Consider the following 20,609-nt stretch of genomic DNA (forward strand, 5'->3'; position numbering starts at 1 on the left):
AACCTACTGGTGTCCCCCAAACCCAGAGTGCTAGCCCCGCGGAGTGCTCACCGGGTCCTGACGCCAGCACGCTCCCGAGCGTGGCCAACAGAAGCAGCAGTGGGCACAGCGTGGCGCCCAGCATGGCGCCTCCTGGAGCATCCAGGCGGTTGCAAAGCCGTTGCGTGGGTCCGGATCCGTGGGGCGCGTGCCTGGGGCCTCCTTGAGCCACGTCCTTGGAGCATAGCCACCCCACCCCGCCTCCGTCTGCCAATACTCGCCTCAGCTCTCACGCTGGTCCCTGCAGCTGCAAACCCTGCACATGTGGAGCTTGTGATGGCGCACGGGCCAATAAACACAGCATAGTATGTGTGTACTCTTTCTGAAGTTAAACTAAGATTTATTTTTAAGATGTGTGGAGAAATTTTTCAAGAAAGTGTAAAATGATTTTCTTATTCTGGGTCTATATTTCCACGAGCACGCTGCACCGTGGACCCACCACCAGGCTTCCTTCCAACCTGGCTCTCCTCTGTACTTTGGCTAAAATTCATGCGACTTCGTCCTTTTTAGAAACTTACCAGTGCAATTAATGTAGCAATGACAGATCCCTGACCTCCTACAGCGCCTGCATTTCAGCCCACGTCCTACCGGAAACCTCGGGGCTATAGGCGCGTGCTTCTCAAGTCAGACTCCTGTCAGTGAGCCGCTCTGTCTTCAAGGGTTCTACCTTATTTCTCAGTAGGCCTGGCTCATCAGTGTTCCTACATACCCAACTGCTAAAATACTTATCCTGGAAAATGAACTTTCTACCTTCTACTGTGTTTTCCTTAAACACAGCCTTTGTGCACACTTGGCAAAAGCCACAACACTTACACCGATAAGACCCCAAGTGGCTGTGTGCTTAGACAGTAACGGGAAGACCAAAAAGGAATTTCAAGTATGTTATTTGTTGTAAATGTTTTTATTTTAATATGTATATATACACAAACCAAAATATTTTAGAAAACTAATGAAATTCAGTTAATATACCTATTATTAAACTTCTTTATGAAAAAATCATGAAAAAATTTAAGTATTTAAAATTTTAGTGTCAATATCATTCCTTTCAAAGTACAAATTCATTTTAATACAGCTGAGATAGTAACTCACAGATGTCAAGATAACTTCTGTAGTTACCTAAGGAAACCAATTCTTCCTCTCTCAACCCTAATTTTTATGAAAACATTAGTCAAAAGAGACAAGATCCAGCACACCTTAGGAAATGTAAACATTCTAAGTGACTCAGTATCAAGCTTTGAAATTCAGATTTGAGAGTTAAAGTGCTCGTGGATTCTCAAGTGGTTTTGAAACAACAGCTCAGCTGGCGAAAGGCAATCTCCGTGCTTCTGTCCGATCGACATCCAGCGGCATAGGTCTACTACACACCTCGTACCATAAAGTGTACACTTCAGGTAAAGCAACACTACTGAATGCTTTATCATGATGTGGAAAGAGAGTTTGGTGTTAAATCAATTTCTACCATAGTCATTATAGTTGAAAGATCATAAAAAATGGAAGCCAGTAACTTAGTGTTAAATCAATTTCTATCATAGCTATTATACTTCAAAGATCATAAAATATGGAAGCCAGTAACTGAATACACACCATATTTCATACTTTCAAGTCACTTCATGACCTAGTAACTGTGATTCCTGCGCATTCTTCTTCGGGACAACCGTTTATTTGTGGAGTAAGAGACAGGAGTCTGGACAAATGGCTGTTAATCCATGCAAGATGAAAACGTAGACATTATTGCAGCTGGTCAGCTTTCCTAAGTTAATACATGTTCAAATGTTCAACCAGAAATTATTAAGGAGAACTGACATCAAAAAGTCAGGACTACATTTAAGCACACAAGGACAAAGTACACCAGTACAGTTAATTGGAGAATCGTTACAATAACATGTTCAAAATAACTTAATCCACACTCGGGGCATTAACGTCGCAGATGACAAGAGGATGTTTTAAGTCTCCTGGAGTGCCCGCGCCGTCCTGCACTTCTCAACTCTCCTCTCTGTTTCTGTGTTAATGAAGCGTGTTTGCATTCACTCTTGGAAGAGAAAGGCTTTTCAAGAAAACATCAGGAAAAAAAAAAAAAAAGCATGTGCTCAGTTCCCTGAAGACGGTTGAAGAATAAGACCCTAACATCAGGTGAGGGAGCTGTATAACGGAGGTGCAGGAGCTGGCCGAGCAGGAACCAAATTTCCTTGAGATGATATTTTGGGCTGTGGTGGAGGTGGCCTGTGGGGAGGAAAAATAAGTTAGCAGAGTGCATGAACTGGATGAAACAATGCTGGATTCAGGACGAGTTCACAACACCACCCTCAGCCTCTCTGAGCATAGGCGAGGGCACTTTCTACTTTGTGCTCTGAGACCCATTTAAAACTGGGACCCAGCCGGGCGGTGGTGGCGCACGCCTTTAATCCCAGTACTCGGGAGGCAGAGGCAGGCGGATCTCTGGGAGTTCGAGGCCAGCCTGGTCTACAAGAGCTAGTTCCAGGACAGGCACCAAAGCTACAGAGAAACCCTGTCTCGAAAAAACAAAAACAAAAAACAAACAAACAAAACAAAACAAAAAAAAAACTGGGACCCAGATTTAGTCTAGTCTAAACTAGTCTAACTAGTCTAGAATGGGGAATCACTCACTATGGTGTGTGTGTGTGTGTACACGTGTGTGTGCGCGTGTGTGTCCTGAAAGACCAGAAGTCAAGGTCAAGTGTTTTCTTTAGCTGCTCTCATCCTTATTTTTGACTCTGCAGCTCACAACTGGCTAGGCAGTAGGCAGTGAGCCCAGAGCATCTCCCGTCTCTGCCCACTCCCTTTCTCACTGCTGGGGTTGCAGACCGCATACCTTGGCAGACATCTAAGTGAGTGCTGGGGACATGAACAAAGGTCCCTCATGCTTGCCTGGCAAGCACATTACCACCTAAACTATCTCCCCAGCGTTTGTCACTACTTATATTGATGTTACTCCATAATCAACGACGTGTGGAGGTTCCAGTTTATGTTTATAAAAAGAAAGCCTATGAAACTATCAAATTAAATTGTAAAAGGCAAACGTGGACAGTAAGTGGATGAAACACTCTGGCTGTGTGGTGACAATTTATGGCCACCCATGCTATAAGGGATGGCCTGTGTACACTAGGAAGGCACAGACTGAACTAGAGGACGATGAAGAGAAGCTTCAAGGAGGTCATGGTGAGGGGGTCTAGGAGGAGTTGGAGTGGGGAGGGAGTAGGCATGATCAAAATACACTGTACAATATATAGAATTTTATAGTAAACAATTAAAATCAACTACATGCAGTGAAAAAAAAACGCACTGGTCTCCAGGGTTTCTGTAGTTGACTTGAGACAAAGGCTTAGCTTCAATCTTTAAAAATAAACAGATTTCTTCTCTAAGATCCATGACTTCACCAGCCCTGGGTAGCTGGCTAGGTTTCTAGTACTAGGCATGACTTCCTTCTTGTTGAGTGGCTCTTAAGTTGTTTTCCCACTTCTCTACACTAGCATATTCCCTAACTACATTCTCTGTGTCCTGCTCTGGCCCTGGCCCTACAATCCCCTACATCCTTGGTCCTTTCCTTTCCAAACGATGGCATCCTCCTCCTACCTTACTTCTCCAGTGAGTCTCTGAGAAAGCAGGCACACCTACCGAGTCTTCTACTGCTGATTATTTTAAAGGTCCTTGATTCTGAATCTTATACACACCAAAAGATATAGAGAGTGGCAGTCTACCTCAGTTTTCTTTAAGATTTCTTTCTGACATTGCACTAATATAAAAATACTCATATCTAACATTGTACTAATGTAACAGTACTCATATCTGATGTTGTACTAATGTAATAATATTCACATCTGATATACTTACGTAACAATATTTACATAAGAGTTCTTAGAAAACTTTCCCACAAACCATGTTCTATCCAAACTTGTTCCAAGTTAAATTACCTAACTACCTTGCCCTAAGTCAACTTTAATGGGAAATTTCTAGGCACTGGCTCCTGAATTTTAATGTGTGGTCAAGTCATCTACACCCATTCATTTCCTTCCAACCTTGATGGAAACTGCGGAGGCTGCTTGGCTGCATAGGTCGGTACTGGAAATCTGTTTGCATTCACAGGCTGAAAAGAAAAGAAAATATATTATGAAATTTTATTAGCAAACATATGAGTTACCTAACTGGCACTGTGAACAGCAATAAGGAAACATCAGACATGAACTATAGACCTGACAGACACGCAAATAACATTCTGTTCTACAGAGGCAAATGCTGTGGGACAATGATCTTGTATCCAGTAAGGATTTGTCAGTTGTATTGTTTCAATAAAACACTGATTGGCCAGTAGCCAGGCAGGAAGTAGAGGTGGGGCAATGAGAACAGGAGAATTCTGGAAAGAGGAAAGATGCAATCTGAAGTCGTCATCCAGACACAGAGGAAGATGAGAATGCCTCGCTGATGAAAGGTACCAAGCCGCATGGCTGACATAGACAAGAATTATAGGTTAATGTAGGATGTAAGAGTTAATAAGAAGCCTGAGCTAATAGGCCAACCAGCTTATGATTATTGTAGGCCTCTGTGTGTTTCTGTGGGACCGGGTGGAACAGAAGCCTCTGTCAACAGGCAAATACTCGTTGTTCTCTAGTGCACTGAGTATCTGCATGAGAGCATTTGCTTGACCACAAAACAAGTCTGAAGACTCATATCAAGTGTCCCAACCACAATGGTATGGCTAAAATAAACAGGAATTTTAGAAAATTCTAAATAACATAGAAATTAAACATTATGTTTCTGAACAATCATTAGATCAAGAAATCAAAAGATACAAAAACACCTCGAGACAAAAATGTAAACACAAAATTTACAACGCTTGTAAAATCCATCTGAGAGACAGCTAAAGAAAGTTGACAGCAAACTTACATCAATAAATACCTATATCAAAAGGAGGACATGTCATTTCAAAAGGAGAAAACTATCAAATAACAACCTAATGTTATGTTATAAAATGGAGAAAAGTAAGAATAAACTAATCATGAAAGCTGTAAGAAGGAAATTATATAATGACAAAGGGAGTAGAAGGAAGAAAAATAAAGATGAGAGCAGACATAATGAAACAGTCAGGAAATCTATAGAAATAAGGACTAAGGTTTTGAAAAGATAAACAAAATCAAAATACTATTATCTAGACTGCCAGTCTACACTGACTTTCAGATGACCTAAGAGACAAGCCTCTGGCACGCCTGTGAGGGATTATCTTAAGTAACTGGAGTTGGAAGAGGACGGTGGCACCATCCTTTAGGTTTGGGTTGTGGGCACCTTTAATAGGAGGAAGAGCTCACACTGCTCTCTACTTCCAGACTGGGTAGGATGGAAACAGCTGTCTCAAGATCCAGCTGCCTTTGCTTTCCTAACACAAAGGACTGCACCCTCGAACCTAACTGAGCCCTCCTGTCCGCAAGCTGCTTTGTTGGGACATTTTATTAGGGAGAAAGGAAAAGTAACTAGTACACAAGACTATCAGAAAGAGAAAGGATGACAAACTCAGGACCGCAAGAGGAGGCATTCCAACTTAGACTGCAGCAACACAGACTGTCCGTAAGCTGCGCTGCAACTGAGCAAACTAGAAAAAAGAAGGCGTGTCTGGAAGCACAACCTATCCTAGTGACTGTGAAGAAATAAAAACTCTACACGGATGATTCACAAGTAAGGAGATTTGGATAAGCAAGAACACACACACAGTTGAATGCTCACACAAGCCAAGGCAACCTACAAAGGCAATGCAATCCCTGTAAAAGTTCTAGTGAGGTAGAGTCAGTAAACACGCACACCTGAAGTCAACTGTGTGGGTGATGTGTGCATGCCATAGCATATATGTGGAAGGCAGAGGGCATCCTCGGGTACCTGTCCCTGCATTTCTCTTTTTGAAACAAAGTCTCTGTTGTTCGTGCTAGGTTCACCAGACTAGAGGGCCCAAGTACAGCAACTGGGATGAAGACCAAGGTAAAGTAAAGTACAGCAGGTTTGCCTGTAGCTACCCAAGCATGCTTCAAAGTCCAAAGGAAGACAGAACCTGTATTATGTATTGCTTATCAATACAAGTCTACGCTTTCCCAGCGTTCTGTAATACACTGGCAGAAATGGTGATAAGGGCTCCTCTTGCCAAAATGATAAAGGTCCACCCATGTGCTCAGCTCCAACCCTTTGGCAGTATGTCCTAGGGAAGCCGAGTGCTGAAACCAGAAAGAACTGGCAGAAAGAAAAACACTGGACCCAGGTTCACAATTCTCATTTTAAGACAGAACATTTTGAATAACCCAATGCCTTTTCCTCTAAGCCAGGACTCTGTTGGCTCCTTTAATCTGAGGACTACATACACTAGTTCCCAATTCTTAGTAAAGCTATCCACATTTAAGCCTATGGAACCACTTTTTGATCTCTCCTTGTGTCTTTGGGATTGAAGATCAAACCTACAGTCTTACACATGCTAGACAAGGGCACCAACACACATTCCTAGCTCCCTTTCGTGTCCTTAAATGTGAACACTTGAACACAGTAGGAAACAGCTGTACGAAACTCACAGCTTCTCTAGATGGGGCGAGTGGAGAAACATGCTGAGGACCCCCTGGCTGTCGAGAGATGCCCGGGCCTCCTGGCTGTCGCGAGACGCCCGGGCCCCCTGGCTGTCGAGAGATGCCCGGGCCTCCTGGCTGTCGCGAGACGCCTGGGCCCCCGGGCTGCCGAGACACACTTGCTTGGTTTCTACCATCTGATCTGAAAGACATGATTGATTACTTTGAGTTAACTCATGAGAAAACATTTGTATAGCACACACGATACATAGCTTCAATTTTCCTTAATGCGAAACAAAACTGCCGGTGATGGTAGCAGTGACAACAGAGGGAAACTGAGGCCTCCATGGTATTTTCAATGGTTTCACACAAATCTTATCCTTGTGGGAAAGAAAGGATTTCAAACCCCATTTCAATTCAGAATTCAATAACCTGAAAACCTAAGAATCTATGAAATTCAATAAATTGGGTCAGTGTTCTCTAACTTTTCTCCTCAATTTTTTTTTAAAAATCAGAAGCAAATTTTGAGGCTACATCTACATTTGAAGCAGTAAATTTGGTGGATGAAACCACACCAGCCAAGCATCAGCCCCTCCTGAGGGGGCAGCAAGTCTGCCAGGCATGGGTGCTTGGGGACTGCTCTCACTCCGTCAGGACAACTGCAGAAGTCTGCAGGGACTGGCCAATCAGAAACATGGTGGCCAGCAAAGGGGCGGGGCAGAATACTCAACTCTGAAGCTCCTATCAGCCCACAGCAGGAAAGTGTGACACAGCGTGTGACAACCAGGGTCCTAAAGTCAGCACGGACATCTGGAGTCATTATCAGAGCCACACGAGAACCACATGCCTGCCTGCACTGGGCTTTCTGGGATTTCCTCATTTCCCGTGCCTAAGAGGTAGCTTAGCCACCAGTCTTTCTTTATTCGTTCCTTTTCTTTAATTTGTGTGCATGTGTGCATGCTTGTTTGCATGTAAGAGAGAGACAGTGTGTGTGTGTATATGTGTGTGTGTGTGTGTGTGTGTGTGTGTGTGTGTGTGTGTGTAGACCAGTCTTGAACTCCCAGCCTTCCTGCCCTAGTCTCCCAAGCACTTACAGCACAAGCCTAAGCCGCCATGGCTGGTTCACCACCAGCTTCACCCTGTGCTTATCACATCAAAGGAACAGCAAGCTATCACAGAACCCTATTTCTAAAAGATTTCCGAGTTCTAGGACATATCGTTACTAATTACTTTAAGTTACTTAGTACAAATTACAAAGAAAAGGCTGAGTACTCATACGCCTGCGATCTCTTCTTCCTGAAGAAGGTTCTCCGTAGCTCATTTCTCTTGATAAAGAGGAAAATGGCAACAGCAACCAGGGGGATGACTAAGAAGAAGAACACCAGCAGTCCATCCCTCAGTGCTGTGCTCCTTGCTAGAAAGAAAACGGTACACTGTCGGTCAGTTACACTGCACAGCAAGGGTCTCCACCCAGAACGGAGCGTCACTGTGCATTAGTTACTGTATGTGGTTCACATTGGCATCTGTCTTATTTAATCTGCTAGTGCTTCCTTGTGCAGATGTAAGGACAACACACGTCTCCCGGAAGTCCTCTGTCACCCACGAGGCAGCATCCTACCAACAGACACTACTGCACATGGCTTGTTCGCCTGCTCCTGTCCTGCACCACACATGGAGCCTTTCTGCTCTTGATGCAGCTGCGCAGAGTGAGGGGGTCTGATGTGTGCTGTTATTCGTCCGACATTTCAGCACTGGAGAAACGTTACCACGTGTGACTCTGTTCTTAGGCCAGAGTATGCACTCTGGTGTGACTGCAGAACAGTTTTCCCCAGAGACTGCTCCATGTCAAGGAAATGCATTCATCATCTCTTAGAAGGGCTATAAAGCTGTCCTCCATAGGGATGGTTAGAATGTGGTACACTCCCAAGAGATATATAAAAATTTTCCATAGCCAAAACGGAAAATGGCCTACAAGGTTATAATTCTGGCTTTTTCCCCCGATATGGTAGACAAAAAAAAAAAGGTATCATATATGATTTTAAAATTACATTTTCATACTGAAGTAAGTATTTTTGCATGTTTCGTCAAGCTCACTACACGGCACAGATTTACCTTCATCTACAAAGACATGGAAACATGCTGCCCATTTTTGCCATTTGCCTGTGGTATTACAGATCTCTCCACGCACAAATGACAAAACTGACAAATTCTTAGACAAACCAAAGGAGAGAGAAATCAACAAAATTTGAGTTCAAAGGGGAATATTACACAGATTACCAGTGAAATCCAGGAGACTATTAGAGAAGTCTTCACAAGTCCAATAAACAGGGGAATCTACAAGATATTGTTAAGTATTTAGACATTCTCACCTCTCCCAATTAAACCAAGAGGACTCTAAGATCTAATAAGTCAACACGAACACTGAACCTGCAGCTGTAATAGAAAGTCTCCCAGCAGTGACATGACCAGGCACCGGCAGACTCTCGGCTCGCTTCTCAGACAAACTGACGTTGGCTCCCCTCACCCTGCTCCCTGCCTTAGATGGGAGGGCATGCTCCCAGTAGCAATCCTCAGAGCTAGCACTACCTTTACTCAGAATATGATAAAGATGTGTCCAAAAAGAAAACGAGGGAGATGGGGGGGACTATAGATGAATATCCTTCATAGAAATGATACAAAATCCTCACTAAAATGCTTGAAAATCAAATTTTAAAACATAACTTAGAAAAGTATACACTATGATTAAGATGGTTTCGTGCTAGGCTGTAAGGATGACTCAATGTATGATGTAAATAGCAAGAAAATGTCAGCACACAACAGAAACCATGGGGTCATCTCAAGATAGGGTGAAAACCTGAGACAAGACTCCACATCCCCTCATGAGAAACACTGGATAAACTAGGAGTGGACAGACCTCGGCATAATAAACGATGTATTGGCCATAGCCAAAAATCAATAAAGGGGAAGAACAGCAAGTGTCTCCTCCAAAATGAGCAACATGGCAGAGGTGCCCACTCAGCCTTCAGCCTTCTTATTCATTACAGCACTGGAAACTTGCCAGAGAAGGCAGTCAAGAAACAAAATAAAAAAAGCACCATGAGGAACGGAAGGAGTTCGGCTATTCCTCTTTGCAGGTATGATTATCTACTGCAAACTCCCAAAGGTGCCACTATATACTCTTAGAATTGATTTCTAAGTTTTAGCTGGGCCATTATATACAGCAACAAAAAATAAGGCAAGATTTAAAAAAAAAAAAAAAACCTAAGCAAGAAGGTAAAATGACAAAACTGAAGAAACTAAAAATGAGACCCCACATGCTCAGATGCTGCTAAAATAACCCAGGACCAAAGCCACCTGGAGGCTCCGTCGCAGAGCCACCCTTCACAGAAATGGAAAAGGCATCTGAAGACTCGTCTGTAAACACAAGAGGCCCAGAACAGACAAAGCCATTCTAAGCAAAGCAAGTGACAGCATAGTCCTTAAACCAAACAAGCCATCTATCTCAAAATACCCACAGCAACAAAAACTCCATAATGTTGGCATCACAGTGGGCACATCAACTACAGGGGTTCAAAAATAAACCCACACAGAGAGCTAACTGAATCTTGATGGAGGAGACAGGCACTTGTGTTAGAGAAAAGACAGCCACTCAGGCTAACTGTGGGAAAGTGGATGTCTGCATGCATCCCTGTGCCTCGACTCAACCAGCCAACTCACAGAGGATCACAGACCTTCACGTAAGACCCAGCTCTGTGAGGTTACTGGGGAGAAACACAGAAAGCACTACTAGCATGGGGTGTCCTGACTAGGAATCCATAACTCAGGAACTAAAAGTATGAACTAATCAGTAGGGTTGCATCAACCTAGAAAGCACAGTAAACATAGCACAGTAAATAGGCAAACCGCAGAATGCAAGACAAGGGGCTGACATCTAGAACATATAAAGAACTCAAGTATTTAAACAAAAACAGCAATCCCACACATAAATGGGCAAGTGAACTACTTTTTCAAGAGTCACTGGGGAAATACAAATCAAAACTCCCCTAAGATTCCGCCTCTCCCTAGGCATAAATGATGATTAATAGGAACACAGGGCTTTTCCTGTTTAGTTATCCTCTGCCCCCAAGAGGCTTCTTTGCTGAGAAGGTGAGATTAGCATATTACCTGACAATGAGGCAGAACAGGATCAACTACTGTGGGTGACCCTGGATCAATGAACCACAGACATTTTCCAAACAGCCTTTGATCACAAGCAAATGAAACCACAGGGGCAGAGAGTGTTGGCCTACTGCGGCCACTTGGGGAGGATCTGGCAATTCTGGCAATACTCGGCATCACCTATGAGCCAGTTACTCCCCCAAGTGTCCACTTGAGAAAAGAAAGCCTATCTTCACCCAGGAAAATAAAAAGCAAATTACAGTAGCATGCGGTTGTGTAGCAGCGCCAGGAGAGCAGAGAGTAGGAGCAGACTCTGAGATCCAGGCGGCAGGGACACCCTACAGAGATAAGGAAGATACTACAGTGGCTAACAATGGCCCAGAGGGAATGAAGGAATTACTTCGTGCTGGAGGCACACAGCGGTGTGCTGGGAGCTAAACCTAGGGAATTCATGCTGGGCATATCTATGTCATGCTAAAGACCTTGGGCTCATCCTAATGGCCACGGTTTTGTACTGAGCTGAGAGCAGCAAGAGCTGCAAGGACACCAGAGACCTTCAGTGTGATCTGGACTAGCACAGCAGGAAGCAAGGTGGTCAGAGACCTAAAGAAGGGCTAATCTCTAAGGACAGGCAAAACCCTGAAAGAAATTGGACTAAAATAAAACCCCAGAAATATCCGTGAGCAATGCAGGAAACAGAATGAACAGTTTCAAGGCATGGCTGATGTAGCAAGTGAAGAAAGGGATAAGGATGCCAGTTTATAACCAAAGCAGCTGGAGGCCACACCAATCCCCGTAGGTGCTACTTACCATTGTACGTCGGCCCGCTGTCCACACTTCCTCCATATCCTTTAGTCTCACAATTTGGGGGAGCCCAGCCATTTTCACAGTGACAATTCTTATTGCTATTACACACCTTTAAAACAAGCAAAATACCACTTGTTAATTGTGTGTATGCTCTGAATCAACTATGGAATGGGAACTAAGAACAAAATTCATACAAACGCACACCTACCCCAGACAGGATCTCACTGTGCAGCCCTGAATGGACTGAAATTCACTCTATGGACATACACCGCCACACTCAGTGTGTGTGTGTGTGCATGCATGTGCGCGTGTGTCTGTGTGTGTGTCTGTGTGTATGTGCGTGCACGTGTATGAAGTATGTGTGTGTGCAAGCGTGCGTGCGTGCATGTGTGTTAAACGAAACATTTGCAAACATGAACAAATTCTCCCAGCCTAGAAACCTTGGGAACTCTCTCTAACCCTCACTGGGATCATGGCCTCAGCTCTACCACCATGAACAAACCAAAGGGAACACAGCTTACCCCATGCCCGTGACATTTTTCCTGAATATCACAGTCATAATTCAGGACAGAAGCATTTACACACTGGAAATTCCTACAAATCTGAAAAAAAACAAAGAATTAACTGATATACAAAAACTAGACACATTAAAAAGAATATCAGGGTCAGGCACTGGTGGCGCACGCCTTTAAGGCCAGCACTCAGGAGGCAGAGGCAGGCGGATCTTTGTGAGTTCAAGGCCAGCCTGGTCTACAAGAGCTAGTTCCAGGACAGGAACCAAAAGCTACGGAGAAACCCTGTCTCAAAAAATCAACAACAAAAAAAAATATTTTAACCTTATGATACAATTTAATCAGGAACTAAGTAAGCAGTAATATCAATTAAAGGAAAATTTAGCATAAAAATATTAAAATTGAGCAAAGGGGCATTTAAATTAATAAAAGATAAAACCTACAATTAAAATATAATTGCCAAGAAATTGACACAGATGTAGCACTCTTAGTTCAAAAGAAATTTACATGAGAAATGAAAATAGGATGGTACTAAGGATTTAACTATTTGTCTAGAGCTTTAACACATTAAGAATGTGAAAGACCTAGACGCATAATTACCAGATACTACATGTTGTAAGAGGATACTCCTTGCAGACTCATTCAGAATATGCATCTAGAAGTGACACATATTCAGCTCACTAACCATGGCTGTTGCATTCCAAAGAAATACTTAACAACCCAATCAAGCAGAAATTATCACACACACACACACACACACACACACAGAGCCATCTCTTTTGCTAAACCTTGAGAGAGGAGAGGGACATGTTTTGTTGATGACGGTTTTGAAACTAGACAGCCAGTGCCTCTTTCTGCTGCAGCAATCATTTCAGAAGGAAAATAAAAGCCCCTGATCATCCACTCACATGGAAACACTGTTTGTAAGCCAAGGTTGGCAAACCCTGGGCTCACAGGAGATACAAGGCACATGGGCAGGACAGGCACCATGACATTATTGACCCAGAAGCACAGGCAGACATACACAAATCCAGGAAGTCGAGCTCCCATTGTGGAAATCACCTATGTGTCCCAGTAAGAGCAATCTGGCTAAGCAAGGACAGCACACTCACAGACAAAGACGTGTACAGTGTGTTCCAGCATGGAATCCTGGACATCAGAAAACTCCTCTGAAGAAATACAGGTGGCACAATTCGAGTTGTCCCCAAGTTTCTTCCCAGTGGCTTGGGAGTTTCTAAAAATGCATAATACTGACTCTTTTTTCCAGAGGGAAGAGGCCAGCCACCAACTTCGTAACGAATTTTAAAGTGGTTTTTGTTTGTAAATAGAAAGCATAGGTTACCTTTCCAGCATCACATTTTGTGCCTTCATTCACCATCCCTGGGTCTGGGACATCTGAGCCAAGCTGGAAGTCCACGCCCCAACATTTGGTGCCTCGACTAGGTGTCTGGATGATCGCCGGCACTATTCCAAACACCGGCATGTCCTGCACATTCTCACACTGGAGCTTCCCACACAGAGCATTCCTGCCGAGCCAGAGAGAAGAATGGAGACATGAAACGCATTCAGTGGGCACACAAAAGGAGCTTTTGTGTTCATGTGAAGACATGCTGGGTGTTTCTTGGCTGAAGGAAATCTCCACTGAAAGTCAACATGGCTCTCCTGAAGCAGCAGGGAAGAGGGGAGCCATGGCTAAAACACAGTCACCAGGTAGAGCAACAAGCAAGGTGTTTCCTTCTCCCACTCCGCCCCATCTCCAATGCCTGTCTACGGCTCAGGGGAGTCTAACTAGTCAAGTTGGTGACAAATACAGTGTTTATAAATGGGTCTGCACAGGAAAGGAGACAGAAGTGCCAAAGAAGCGAACAAAAACACCAAATAAATAAATAACAAATAAGCAAACAAATGCCACATAGATAAACGAAAACCTTAGAGGACTACAGTCTATGCAATGAGAGAGAAACATATGGCTCATGTTTGTGAATGTGCACATATCTACATATACACACGTGTTCAGGCCTACGCAGGAAGGCAAAACTAAGGAAGGATCTCTGGGTGAGGGAATGGTAGGAGAGAAAGGCACACAGCACAAATGTTATAACCTAATGGCTGGCACGACACCTTCTGCCCCGGGACTCTTGGTCTCATAGCAGTGCTTAGGAAGAGGTGCCTCAACTATCCCATCTCGCAAGATAGAGAAGAGGGGCAGAGGTGAAGGATTCCACCTAAAGCGAGAGCCTTGAGGAAGCTAAACCAGGATTCAGATTTACAGACTACAGACTCTAACCACAAAGGCACACTCTTTTTTTTTTCTTGGTTTTGTTTTGCTTTGTTTTTTGTTTTTCCAAGACAGGGTTTCTCTGTCCAACAGTCTTGACTGTCCTAGAACTCGCTCTGTAGACCAGGCTGGCCTCGAACTCAGAGATTCACCTGTTTCTGCATCCTGAGTGCTGGGATTAAAGGCGTGTGCCACCACCGCCCGGCTTTAACACCTTCTTTTATAAGCTGCCGTGGTAACCAACAGAACAGTTACTAGGGCAGTTGGCATGACTGAACACTCCTGCAGAGTTAAGGAGCGAGAGGACCACATAAGCCACAGTAACCATGCTGTTGCCGCTGCAGCTGCTGCTGCTGCTCAGTCAGCACCGCCTTCCATGCGCTGCTGCGCTCCCCCAGAGGCAGCACACAGTACTGCAGAATCATCCTCACCAAGTAAAATGCCAGTGTGGCTATGTGCAGAGCGCAAACACAGAACAGGGGGAAGCGCACTGGGATGATGCCTTCTCGCTTATAATACTAAGTTTTATAAGTAAACATTAATTATAAAAATCAAGCTTTTTACATTATATATTGATTTTGTGTTTCTGTGCATGTATTCCCTTGCACACAGCTGCCCCTGCACAGGCACGTGTCTAGGTCAAAGGATAGCTTGCTAGAATTGGTGCTCTCCACCTACAGTACAGGTTCAGGAGACCAACTCAGATTGTCAAGCTTGGTGGTAAGCACTTTAGCCTGCTAAGCCTTCTCACTAACCTACAAAAGTAACAAGGAAGTTTAAATGCATGGAAGGCTGGAAAAGAAATACTAAAAGACCAATTGATTGGAGTAAGAGAAACTTTCCTACAGGAAGCAGGAGGGTATTCAGCCAGGAATCTTACTGGAGGTTATGGATGAACAAAGGGTCTAAACCCACTAGACTCAACAGGACGAGACTCCGGAGATGACCGGGCCCTTGCTCACAGTCCTCCACACCCTTGCCTCCACTTACCCCGTGGCACACTTCTTGTACTCACTGCCGGAGAAGCCACAGTTGCCAAATCTGTCACCTTTAGAATTCACTTCGATAAAGCAGTCTTTGGGGGCAGCCTTGGCTTCTGCAATGTTAAACATTTAAGAAAAGGAAGGAGTTGAGGCAAGTTGACTCAGAGCTGGAAGCATTCCCTGAGACTCGTCTCACATCTGGAGGGACTACCTGCACACTACAAGCTTCAGCCTTCCACACACAGCGCTTTTGTCCCACACTTCATACACAACAAAGATACGCAAAATCACGGCTTGGCTTGTACATAAAGTCTGGACTCAAGTACTCAAATTCTACAACAAATACCATTAAATGAATGTTACAATTAAGACGCACGCACAGTGTGAAGCTTAGTATGTCAACGTGGTTGGACTGGAAAAGACATAGATTATAAAGCCTGACTGGGAGTGTCTGAGGTGTGTCCAGACCTCTGATCTTCCAGACCCACCAACCCATTGATGGGTTCATAATATGACGTGATTATTGGGAAACAAGGAAAAGCAAGGGGCAGAGTCTAGTTGAAGGGCAGGTCATTGGGTGGGAGGAGAGGGGGTATGTGCCCTTAAAGTCATATCTTACTGTGGCCCCTCCCCTGAATCCTTCCCTTCTTGTCTCTATCCACTATGGGGTAGAGAAGCTTCTCTGCCACGTGGTGCCATCACTGTGATGTTCTTCAGATGTCCACGGGGCCAAGCAAACACGGACTGAACCTCTCAGAAATCAGGAGCCAAAATGTGTCTTCCTTAAATTCTTCCCGTGGGTGACTGGTCACAGCTCTGCAGCAGTAGCCAGGGCATGCAGTAAGACACAGCTGGAGGGGCACTCACGCTCAGCGCTCACATTCCCATCACTGCTGCAGCTGCATCAGATACTGAGGCTGCCTTTTTATTACTGTACACGATGCTTCCATCAGATAGAGTGAGACCTACACCATATGACAAAGGATTCGCCCACCCTCATTTTCTTAAGTCCTTCTCCCTCCTAAATGAAATCCCCTTGCATCTCCCACATGCCTGGTATAAGGCTAAGTTAGTTTTAAAGAAGATGGGCGTGGGTGAAAGGAGGCAGAGCCTCAGTGGAAAGGGGCAAGAAATATCCAGAAGGCTGCCCAGGAGAAATGTCACACAGTGTTCCCATCCAAGTCCTCAGAGGACAGGGAAAGTTACAGATTTTCCAGATCATATACAGGAAGGGATTGAGTCAAATCTGTTTGCTGCTCCTGCCACCTCAAGGAGAGAGGAGCAAGTGATGGGGAGACAGAATTTAAGGAAGGCTCTTTGCACAAACCACCAGCATCAAAAATCAGTCACTGCAATCTGGGGACCCAATCGTGCTCCGCTGATTAAAACTACAAGGGTGCAGCACAGTGTAGACCGCGGAACAGGACGCCACTAGCACCATGGATAATCAAAATGAAGCCAACTGAAGGAACCACCAACCCACGTCTACTGTTTTCCAAACCCTGCCCTGGCACCTGTGACCACACGGGGAATTCTAGCAACTGTTGACCCAGAAGAGACAAACAAATCATTTTACAAATGGCAGTACGGAAGCATCAACCAAAAGGGAACAGCTGCGATACTGTGGCCTCTTCCCTGCAACGAGGTAGTACATCATCTTGTTCCCTCTGCTTGGAAGGAGGTGGGAGAACACATGACTGTGACTAGCTGAGGTGCCTGGGCCAAAACAACAGAAAGGAAGCCTGTGAACTGTGGGCAGCCTCTTCGCCCAGCCACCTCCGCCATCACCCAAATACACGGAGTCTCTGATGTGGCACTACTTCCTGGAGGATCGATCAGTCGCAACTGGGTACCAGGGTACCACATGACTCCTTTCCCACCAGTGAAGGGACAGCACTGTGCTCCCGCACATACACACTGCTCATTTCTCCCAGGACTGGTGGGAGACTCCGGCCTGTGCACACCAGCCAAGTGTCCTACCACTGAGCTATATCCCGACACTTTTTTTGCTGTTTGAGACAGGGCTTCACTAAGCTGCACAGGCTGGCCTGGAACTTGCTCTGTAGCCCAGGCAGGTCTTGAACTTACAATGCTCCTACGTCAGTCTTCTCAGTAGCTGCCATTACAGGCCTATCTATATCACTAAGTCTAACATTTTATAGAGTGGTGGAAATTCATCTAAGAGACTCAGATTCAGCACGAGTGAGAAGGAAGGGAGCAACATTTCTTCAAAAAGCTTTATACGCCTGAATCAGGTCCACAAAGGACGCCTATGACCAAACACAGCGTACAGGTTTTAAGGGGTGGAAAGGGAGTGAGAACTCTTAGCAGTATACCCCTGATGATTCACTAGCAAAAACATGCTTTCTGTCCCCATGACTTCATGCTCTGATAGCTTAGAGGTCTGGGTGTTCAAAGAGGACATTCTCCCACTAGATGCCACAACAGTGATTCCACCGGAGGGGAACCTATACCACACACTCAGTTATGCTGGGCTCCTCAAGCCCTGCACTAACAGAAAGGCTTTGCAGGTGGCTGGATGACAGATCCATTGCCCTACATGGAAGCAAGAAGAGCAGGCCTGGAATACAGGAGTTTTTCTAAGTATTTATTGCATCCTGTCACAACCAAATCCAGCAAAGCTACACATGGCCCAGGCCCTTAAGGAATGAGCGTGTGGGTCACTCCACAGCAGACGCTATAACAGAGTAAGGCACTTCCTGTTGGCAAAGGGACTATAGAGTAGGCATTGTAACAGCACAACCGAGAACGGAGAGCAGGAAGTGCAGGACACGACCGCAGAGCAGCTATAACCCTGAGAACCACAACTGTCACCAAGCTCATCTTACTCCACCACGGCTAGAACTGTGACGGAACGTTCCCATGACTTCCCGCACTCATTCATCCCTTCACCACGTGCTCGAATACGTACTTGACTGTGAGCTCGGACGAGCGCTCTAGGTCCTGAGCCTGCCATCCTTGACCAGAATGACTCCATCAGCTCTACCAACAGCAGAACTGCATGAGTCAGTCCATCCTCTTTGTGTGTGTGTGTGTGTGTGTGTGTGTGTGTGTGTGTGTACATATGTATCCCGTTAGCTCTGTTTCCCTAGAGAGCCTGAACAATACAAAAAAAAAAAAAAAAAAAAAAAAGCCAAAACGGAACACAAACAGCAACATCCTGTTTAGATTTCTTTATACAGACTGGCATCAGTAAAAGAGCCTGTACCACTGCAAGACAATATGAGAATAGTGGTTAACCATTTGCAGTTCAACTAATGGTAAATATTTAGCAAGCTCACTCAAAGGAGAGACAGCTCTAGAGGCAGAAAGGCAGACAAGATGGGACAAAGGGAGAGAGGGAAGAAAGAGGGAGAAACTTTAATTTTCATAGTTAAGTTATATGATTTCACTTTTTAATCTACAGTATACGTTTCATACAGATGAAACTTTAAACAAAAAAAAAACCCTAAAAACATATACTACACACCCATCAATATACAGTTGAAAACAAGGAGCTGGGAAGATGGCTTAGTGGGTGCAGAGCTTTGTCATGCGAGTGTCAGGACCAAAGTTCAAATCCCCAGAACCCACATGAAGGAGTTCACACCTAAAACTCTACTGCCCCTGTGGAGAAGAGGGAGGTGAAGACAGAAGAATCCCCAAAAGTTCCAGAGCCAACTAGCCTGCATTCACACTCACACACACTCACACCTATGCACACCCATGCACAAAGACACACTTAATACATACACGCATGAGAAACTAAATCAGGGTCCACTTAATAAGACTACTCTAATACACTGTGATATAAATGTATCAACAAAGATGGATCACACGCACATTTTAAATGATGAATGCAAACACTGGACCCACAGAGACTATATAATATTGAAACTAGAAAACTAGAGGCAGAGGACGTGGAGCAATAGCATGCTTGCCTTGTATTCTGATGCTAGAACAAAACAAATCATGTGAGCATGTGAGCACACTAGACCAAAACATTCTGTAGGCAAACCACTCCCTGGGGAGTTCAAAGTTATCTCCATAAGGGAACTGGAGCTTAGCTGGACCCAAAGATTTCTGTTTGAGGTAGACACACAACTACTTCACTAGTCTTGAAATACAAGGTCTGGCTATTAGCTGTGCCTGTTGACAACCTTGAGAGAGCAGAACTGTCTACTCTGATCTAGGTGGGACTTCTGTTTGAAGGACTAGAGGGAAGTTCGAACTCTCTGACCTTTGCTCATTGTGAAACAGGCTCACATTTTTGGGGCCTCCGCATTGCCTAGTATATGTGAGGGTCTGGGTACAGTCTTCATTACCCCTCCGCTCAAAAAAACCTGAGTGTGTGTGTGTGTGTGTGTGTGTGTGTGTGTGTGTGTGTGCATATAAATATATACTGTGTGTTATCCAAAGTGGGAAGAGGGAGCGGAGCACACAGCATCAACTGATCACCAAAGCAGACATGAATTCCTAAGCATGACCACCACTGGAGGAAGAAGGGTGAAGACCTGAGAGCCTCATCAGTAAAGAACCTAATGAGAAGAGACGGTAACATCAAACCAATCAATTATAAAGTATCTTACTTGAACCAAAGATGACCTGACACTGCGCGTCGTAATACTGGCACATGCCGTTGTAACAGTAGGCTTTGTTATTCTGGCACGGATAGCCGTTCTGAATGAAGACGTCTGGCGGACAGAACTGGGAGGAGCCATTGCAGTACTCGGGGACATCACACTCACTGGTTTTTCCTCTGCACATAGAGCCTCCTGGCAGGAACTAAGGTCATGAGATCCAAATTAAACAGGAATATCAGGGCACTCTCCACAAATCCATCAAATTTAAAACCACAGTGAATATATAAAGGTTCTAACAATAAAGATTAAACCACCCAACACAAAAGTAAACAAACCCCATAACAGGCAGTTAATAAATACTATAAAATGGAAAAAGTAAAAAAAAAAATGCCAATTAAGTAAAAACAAAAGAGACACTGCAGAAGCAATGTGCTAACTACAATGACAACCTCCCTCGAAAGCAACAGCAGCATGGTGAGCTTGGGGCGGGGGATGCACTAGGTAGGGAGCTTGCTGGCATGGCAGCTCAGCTAGAGTGGCAGTGTGGCTGGCGTGGGAGATGAGGACAGGAAACCACTGCAGCTCGATCCACCAGTCTGTCTGGAAAGAGCTCCACATTCCTGGCTGGGATCATGGGATCACAAGGCATGTCACCATAGGGTTTTGTTTCTAAAGGGTTCTGGGGATCAAATTCAGATCCT

The 20,609-nt window shown here is 44.6% G+C and overlaps 2 protein-coding genes across 6 annotated transcripts in view; both read right to left on the minus strand.

Annotated features, from left to right (window-relative positions):
• Positions 1-124, minus strand: part of Adam32 (ADAM metallopeptidase domain 32) — a 59,737-nt gene extending 59,613 nt beyond the window's left edge. Inside the window, exon 1 of the mRNA XM_050146734.1 lies at positions 52-124. Within this exon, the coding sequence (XP_050002691.1) occupies positions 52-124 (73 nt within the window). The remainder of the gene's footprint in view (positions 1-51) is intronic.
• Positions 125-921: 797 nt separating this feature from the next.
• Positions 922-20,609, minus strand: part of Adam9 (ADAM metallopeptidase domain 9) — a 53,923-nt gene continuing 34,235 nt past the window's right edge. For 3 of the 5 annotated variants that reach the window (XM_050146745.1, XM_050146749.1, XM_050146748.1), the window contains 9 exons: positions 19,915-20,110; positions 15,333-15,438; positions 13,407-13,590; positions 12,074-12,154; positions 11,556-11,661; positions 7,842-8,001; positions 6,597-6,789; positions 4,074-4,141; positions 922-2,259 (listed from right to left, as the gene is read on the minus strand). In XM_050146745.1, the coding sequence (XP_050002702.1) occupies positions 2,166-2,259; positions 4,074-4,141; positions 6,597-6,789; positions 7,842-8,001; positions 11,556-11,661; positions 12,074-12,154; positions 13,407-13,590; positions 15,333-15,438; positions 19,915-20,110 (1,188 nt within the window). In that variant the 3' untranslated portion in view covers positions 922-2,165. The remainder of the gene's footprint in view (positions 2,260-4,073; positions 4,142-6,596; positions 6,790-7,841; positions 8,002-11,555; positions 11,662-12,073; positions 12,155-13,406; positions 13,591-15,332; positions 15,439-19,914; positions 20,111-20,609) is intronic. The other 2 variants (XM_050146746.1, XM_050146747.1) reach the window with 2 other exon arrangements.

Source organism: Alexandromys fortis, unplaced genomic scaffold, assembly GCF_014885135.2.
Source record: "Alexandromys fortis isolate MF-2015 unplaced genomic scaffold, M_Fortis_MF-2015_v1.1 scaffold_55, whole genome shotgun sequence".
NCBI classification, from domain to species: Eukaryota; Metazoa; Chordata; class Mammalia; order Rodentia; family Cricetidae; genus Alexandromys; species Alexandromys fortis.